This window comes from Babylonia areolata, chromosome 5 (genome assembly GCF_041734735.1).
Source record: "Babylonia areolata isolate BAREFJ2019XMU chromosome 5, ASM4173473v1, whole genome shotgun sequence".
NCBI lineage: Eukaryota > Metazoa > Mollusca > Gastropoda > Neogastropoda > Buccinidae > Babylonia > Babylonia areolata.
Window position 1 is genome coordinate 45,703,138 of NC_134880.1, and position 7,500 is coordinate 45,710,637.

At 51.5% G+C, this 7,500-nt stretch overlaps 1 protein-coding gene across 1 annotated transcript in view; it reads left to right on the forward strand.

Annotated features, from left to right (window-relative positions):
- The window catches only part of LOC143282291 (DC-STAMP domain-containing protein 2-like), a 33,692-nt gene that overhangs the window by 8,098 nt on the left and 18,094 nt on the right, over positions 1–7,500 (forward strand). The window contains exons 4-7 of the mRNA XM_076587891.1: positions 1–138; positions 2,877–3,083; positions 5,207–5,464; positions 7,356–7,500. The exon at positions 1–138 is cut by the window's left edge and continues 37 nt beyond it; the exon at positions 7,356–7,500 is cut by the window's right edge and continues 94 nt beyond it. Of these exons, the coding sequence (XP_076444006.1) occupies positions 1–138; positions 2,877–3,083; positions 5,207–5,464; positions 7,356–7,500 (748 nt within the window). The remainder of the gene's footprint in view (positions 139–2,876; positions 3,084–5,206; positions 5,465–7,355) is intronic.

Genomic DNA, 7,500 nt, shown 5'->3' on the forward strand with positions numbered 1-7,500 from the left:
TTTGCCCACACTGTGCGCTGCCTCGTGTTCCTGACCCTGCCCTCCATGTTCTCCAAGAAAGGACGGAGCTTCCTCCTCATGTATGCCACCGTCCTCGTCTTCTCCTACCCCGCCGCCAACATCTCCACCAACCTCAAGGTGTGTACAATGTCTGTACACTGTGCATGGTCTGTGCACTGTTTGAGTTCTGTCTCTCCTTGGAGAGATGGCCTAGAGGTAACGCGTCCGCCTAGGAAGCGAGGAAATCTGAACACGCTGGTTCGAATCACGGCTCAGCCGCCGATATTTTCTCCCCCTCCCCTACTAGACCTTGATTGGTAGTCTGGAGGGTAGTCATTCAGATGAGATGATGAACCGAGGTCCCGTGTGCAGCATGCACTTAGCGCACGTAAAAGAACCCACGGGAACAAAAGGGTTGTACCTGGCAAAACCGTAGAAAAATCCACTTCGATAGGAAAAACAAATAAAACTGCAGGCAGGGGGAAAAAGAAAAAAGGTGGCGCTGTAGTGTAGCGACGCGCTCTCCCCGGGGAGAACAGTCCCAATTTCACATAGAGAAATTTGTTGTGATAAAATGAAATACAAATACAAAATCATACATCTCCACCAATTTCAAGGTCTGTGTATTGTCTGTACACTACCTGTTCATTCTCTGTGCACCGGTCTGTCTTCTACCACCCTGCCGCCCACATCACCACCAACCTCAAGGTCTGTGGATTGTCTGTACACTGTCTGTTCACTGTCTGTATATTGTCTGTTCATTCTCTGTCTTCTCCTACTCTGCTGCCAACATCCCCCACCAGCTTCAAGGTCTGTGCATTGACTGTACACTGTTCTTTCTCTGTGCACCGGTCTGTCTTCTCCCACCCTGCCGCCAACATCACCAACCTGCAGGTCTGTGCACTGTCTGTGCACTATCTGTTCACTGTCTGTACATCGTCTGTTTACTGTCTGTCTTCTACCCTGCTGCCTACATCTTCACCAATCTCAAGGTCCGTTTACTGTTTGTTCACTGTAACATTGTCTGTTCACTGTCTGTAACATTGTCTGTTCACTGTCTGTACTGCCGCCAACATCACCAACCACAAGGTCTGTGCATTGTCTGTGCAATGCCTGTACATTGTCTGTTCACTCTCTGTTGTTTTTTTCCTACTCTGCTGCCAACATCCCCACCAATCTCAAGGTCTGGGCACTGTCTGTACGCTGTCTGTTCACTGTCTGTACATTGTCTGTTCACTCTGTTTTTTTCCTACTCTGCTGCCAACATCCCCACCAACCTCAATGTCTGTTCACTCTCTGTCTTCTCCTATCCTGCTGCCAACATATCCACCAACCCCAAGGTCTGTGCACTGTCTGTACGCTGTCTGTTCACTGTCTGTACATTGTCTGTTCACTCTCTGCCTTCTCCTATCCTGCTGCCAACATATCCATCAACCCCAAGGTCTGTGCACTGTCTGTTCATTGTATTCTCCTACCGTGCTGCCGATATATCGACCAACCTAAAGGTCTGTGCATTGTCTGTACGCTACGCATTGTCTGTGCGCTGTCTCTGCACTGTCTGTATGCTGTCTGTGCATTGTCTGTACGCTGTCTGTGCATTGTCTGTACGCTACGCATTGTCTGTGCATTGTCTGTACGCTGTGCATTGTCTGTACGCTGTCTGTGCATTGTCTGTACGCTGTCTGTGCATTGTCTGTACGCTACGCATTGTCTGTGCATTGTCTGTACGCTGTGCATTGTCTGTACGCTGTCTGTGCATTGTCTGTACGCTACGCATTGTCTGTGCGCTGTCTGTGCATTGTCTGTACGCTGTCTGTGCATTGTCTGTACGCTACGCATTGTCTGTGCGCTGTCTGTGCATTGTCTGTACGCTGTGCATTGTCTGTACGCTGTCTGTGCATTGTCTGTACGCTGTCTGTACATTCCACAATGTATGTACAAGGGCTTCTCCCACCCTGCTGCCAGCATCACCACCTCAAGGTCTGTGCCTTGTCTGTAAATTTCACAATGTCTCTGCACTGTCCACTGCCTGATAGTGATGTTAATGATGATGAGAATGATGCTGCAGCTGATGATGATGACGAAACTGATGATGACGACGATGATGATGATAATGACGAAAGTTTTGCTGCTGCTGATGATGATGATGACGATACTGTTAGATGACGACGACGATAACTACGACGACGATGATCATGATCATGATCATGATGCACGATACCGGTGATGACAAAGAGTGTTACACGTGCTGTCTGACGGTGATGACGATGCTGCAGCCGATGATGACGGTGCTGATTCTAACGACGATAATGATGAGGACAGCGATGCTGCTGCTGCTAATGATGATGATGATGATGACTACGATAATGATTTGATGACTATGCAAGATGTAGATGATGGCTGACTGTGCCTCTTGATGATGACATCGGTGATGATGATGATGATGATGATGATGATAGGTATGATGATGATGATGATGATGATGATGACAGTGACGACGACGATGATGATGACGGTGCACGGTGCAGGTGATGGCTGACAGTGCCAGCTGCGCCAGAGCCTCCTGGTGATGATGATAATGACGATGATTATGATGACGACGATGACGACGATGATGATGATGACGATAATGACGACGACGATGATTTTTGTTATGATGATTGTGATGATGACGACGACGATGACGATGATGATGATGGCGACAACGATGATGATAATGACGATGACGGTGCACGGTCCAGGTAATGGCTGACAGATTCTGATGATGATCATGATGATGATGATGACAATGATGACGAAGACGACGACAATGATGATGATGATGATGACGACGACAACGATGATGATGACGATGACGATGACGGTGCACGGTGCAGGTGATGGCCGACAGCGCCACGTGCGGCCAGAGCCTGATGATGAACGAGACCCGCGAGCTGATGGAGATGGCCTCGGAGCCCCTGTCCGCCATGATCGACACGCTGCGAGACATGTACGACAGCATCAAGGCCTTCGCCTCCTCGCTTGTGGCGGCCTTCAAGGCCCTGATCCGCGCCGTCAAGGAGATCATCTCCGCCATCGCCACGGTCTGGCGCCACCCTCCTCTATGTCTCAGCCCTCCCCTCCCCACCCCCCCCCCTGGCTAAACTGCTCGTTTGACTTCTAGACAGTTGTGTGTGGGGTGTCAGTGTTGGTGTTGCAGTGTTCTTTGTTGTGTGCCGTGGTTGTTTTTGTTGTTGTTGTTGTTGTTGTTCATGTTGATGTGCCGTAAGTTTTGTTGTATTGCGCTGTTTGGTGCTGTAACTGTGCCATAAATCTTATTTAGTTGTCCTTGCTCTGCGCTCCAGTTGTGTTGTGAATCTGCTCTGTGTTGTGTATGCTGTTGTGTGCTGTGCTGCTGTATAATCTGGTTTGTGGGCCATGAATCTGCTGTGCTGTGCTGGGCTGTGCTGTGTTGTGCTGGGCTGTGCTGGGCTGGGCTGGGCTGTGTTGTGCTGGGCTGGGCTGGGCTGGGCTGGGCTGGGCTGGGCTGGGCTGTGTTGCGTTGTGCTGTGCTGGGCTAGGCTGTGTTGTGCTGTGCTGGGCTGGGCTAGGCTGTGTTGTGCTGTGCTGGGCTGGGCTGGGCTGTGCTGTGTTGTGCTGGGCTGTGCTGTGTTGTGCTGTGTTGTGCTGGGCTGTGCTGTGCTGGGCTGTGTTGTGCTGTGGTGTGCTGTGCTGTGCTGGGCTGTGCTGTGCTGTGTTGTGCTGTGCTGGGCTGGGCTGGGCTGTGCTGGGCTGTGTTGTGCTGGGCTGTGCTGTGTTGTGTTGTGCTGTGTTGTGCTGGGCTGTGCTGGGCTGTGTTGTGCTGTGGTGTGGTGTGCTGTGCTGTGCTGGGCTGTTCTGGGCTGGGCTGGGCTGTGTTGTGCTGTGCTGTGCTGTGTTGTGCTGGGCTGGGCTGTGTTGTGCTGTGCTGGGCTGTGCTGTGTTGTGCTGGGCTGGGCTGTGTTGTGTTGTGCTGTGCTGTGCTGGGCTGGGCTGTGCTGGGCTGTGCTGTGCTGTGCTGTGCTGTGTTGTGCTGTGCTGTGCTGTGCTGTGCTGTGCTGGGCTGTGCTGTGCTGGGCTGTGCTGTGCTGGGCTGGGCTGTGTTGCGTTGTGCTGGGCTGGGCTGGGCTGTGTTGTGCTGGGCTAGGCTGTGTTGTGCTGTGCTGGGCTGGGCTAGGCTGTGTTGTGCTGTGCTGGGCTGGGCTGGGCTCTTTTGTGCTGTGCTATTCTGCAGTCTGAAAGTGCCATGAATCTGCATTGGTGTGCTATGCTGTGCCGTGTTGGGCTGTTTTGTAATCTGGTTGCGCCATTTGTGTGCTTTGCTGTGCTGTATTGTGCCGTGCTTTGCTGCTGTGCCATGAATGTGCTCAGCTGCACTTTGATGTTTTGTGCTGTGCTGTTTTTATTGTCTGATTGTGCCATGAATGTGCTTTGCTATGCTGTTCTGTGCCGTGCTGTGCTTTGCTGTAATCTGGTTGTGCCACGAATCTGCTTTGGTGTGCTGTGCTGTGCTGTGCTGTGCTGTACTGTACTGTACTGTACTGTGCTGTGTCGTGCTTTGCCGTGCCGTGCTGTGCTGTGTTGAAATCTAGTTGTGCCATAAATCTGCTGTTCTGTGCTGTGCTTTGCTGTGTTGTAGAATGTTGTGCCCCAGTTGTGCCATGAATGCTTTGCTGCGCTGTGTTATGTTGTGCCATGAATTGCTGCACTGTGCTGTTCTGTTTTGTGTTGTTGCTCTGTGATCTGGTGTTTTCACTGTCTTTATGTATTCCAATGTGTGAAAGAAGAGTGTATTCATGTCCTTTTTGCCGTCAGTCTCTTTTATAACTGTATTGTATTGTATTGTAATGCGTTTTAACTGTATTGTATTGCGTTTTAATTGTATTGTATTGAGTTGTACTGTATTGCATTTTAACTCCATTGTACTGTGTTGTGTTGTATTGCATTGCGTTGTCTTGTGTTGTTGCGTTGCGTTACATTTCATTGCACTGCATTGCATTGCATTGCATTGGACTGCATTGTATTCGAAGTTTCAGTTCAGTTCGCTTCAGTTACTGCAAGCAGGCGCGTCACATTGCGCCCAGATATCCATAACATTATACGCTGCACCACATCATTCTGCTAAGCAGATGCCTGACCAGCAAAGCGTAACTCAACGGCCCTCGGGTGTTCCGTACGTGTACCGCAGGTGTTCAAATGGCTGTACAGCCTGGTGGATATCTGCAACGACAAGATGGGGGAGCCCTACCGGAAGTGTCACTCAGCCTTTGACGACGCCTACCACGACTGCCGGGACAGGCTGGGCATCTTCAAGTTCCTGTGTGAGATCGTCAAGGCCGCCTCCCACCTCTGTCACCTGGCCAGGGTCGGAGAGCTGCTCTGCGCCATCGGGGGCTTCATCAAGCAGCTCGTCGTCAGCGCCGTCAAGAAGGCCACTGTCGGCACCGTCAGTGTCTGAGGCACAAAAAGATAGGAGACGGCGGTGGGGTGGGAGTAGAGTGGTGGTGTGGGTGGTGGTAATCTCATGGGTGGTGGCTCAAACGGTGTTGGTGATTGTATGGATGTTGGTGTGGCTGGTGGTGTTGATGGTCGTGGTGGTGGTGGTGGTCATGTGGGTGGTGGTGGTGATGGTCGTCGTGTGGGTGGTGGTGGTGGTGATCGTCGTGTGGGCGGTGGTGGTAGTGTGGGTGGTGGCTATGATGGTGTGGGTGGTGGCTGTAATGGTGTGGGTGGTGGCTGTAATGGTGTGGGTGGTGGCTGTAATGGTGTGGGTGGTGGCTGCGGGTGGTGGCTGTAATGGTGGCAGTGTGGGTGGTGGCTGTAATGGTGTGGGTGGTGGTGGTAGTGTGGGTAAGGGCTGTGATGGTTGTGGTGGTAGTGTGGGTGGTGGCTGTGATGTGGTGGTGGTGGTAGTGTGGGTAAGGGCTGTGATGGTGGTGGTGGTAGTGTGGGTAAGGGCTGTGATGGTGGTGGTGGTAGTGTGGGTAAGGGCTGTGATGGTGGTGGGGGTAGTGTGGGTAAGGGCTGTGATGGTGGTGGTGGTAGTGTGGGTAAGGCCTGTGATGGTGGTGGTGGTAGTGTGGGTAAGGGCTGTGATGGTGGTGGTGGTAGTGTGGGTAAGGGCTGTGATGTGGTGGTGGTGGTAGTGTGGGTAAGGGCTGTGATGGTGGTGGTGGTAGTGTGGGTGGTGGCTGTAATGGTGTGGGTGGTGGTGGTAGTGTGGATAAGGGCTGTGATGGTGGTGGTGGTAGTGTGGGTGGTGGCTGTGATGGTGGTGGTGGTGGTAGTGTGGGTGGTGGTTGTGATGTGTTGGTGGTGGTAGTGTGGGTGGCGGCTGTAATGGTGTGGGTGGTGGTGGTAGTGTGGGTGGTGGCTGTAATGGTGTGGGTGGTGGTGGTAGTGTGGGTGGTGGCTGTAATGGCGATGGTGGTGATGTAGGTGGTGATCGTCGTGTGGATGATAGCTGTGATGGTGTGGGTTGTGGTGTGGGTTGTGGTCGTCGTGTGGGTGATGGTGCCGGGGGGGGAGGGGGGGGGGGTTGTGGTGTACGTGTAGGTGATAGTGGAGGTGGTGGTGGAGGTTGGAATGTGACAGTGATGGTGTGGTTGGTGGTGTTTGTGTGGGAGGTGAAGGTGGGAGGGAAATGGGGTTGTGGTGGTGGGGTGTGGTTATTATCTTGTCTTGTGATGTTGGTGTATCCGTGCGTACGTAAGTCTGTCAGTGTGCATAAGAGATGTACCTGACAGAACACTGATCTGAAGGATATGTTTGACAGATCATAGAGACCTGAAGGAGATGTATCTACACAGGTCACTGAGATGACGTAGATGTTGGACAGATCATTGACCTGAAAGGGATGTTGGATAGATCATTGACCTGAAAGGGATGTTGGACAGATCAGTGAGATCTGAAGGAGACAATCTGACAGAAGACTGACCTGAAGGAGATGTTTGGCAGATCATTATTGAGATCTGAAGGAGATGTTTGACAGATCATTGAGATCTGGAGATGTATCTGACAGATGACTGAGCTCTGAGGGAGATGTTTGACAGATCATTGAGATCTGAAGGATATGTATCTGACAGATGACTGAGATCTGAGGGAGATGTTTGACAGATCATTGAGATCTGAAGGAGATGTATCTGACAGATGACTGAGCTCTGAGGGAGATGTTTGACAGATCATTGAGATCTGAAGGAGATGTATCTGACAGACGACTGAGATCTGAGGGAGATGTTTAACAGATCATTGAGATCTGAAGGAGATGTATCTGACAGATAACTGAGATCTGAGGGAGATGTTTGACAGACGACTGATCTTAAGGATGTGTTCAACAGATCACTGACCTGAAGGAGATGTTCTGGTTCACCATTGAGATTGAACGCCGCTACAACTACAGCATGAACCAGTCCCGGTCCTACACAGAGGTCAAGAACGCCATCATGGCGGAGGTCAAGGCCAAGGTGGAGGGCTACTCGGGCA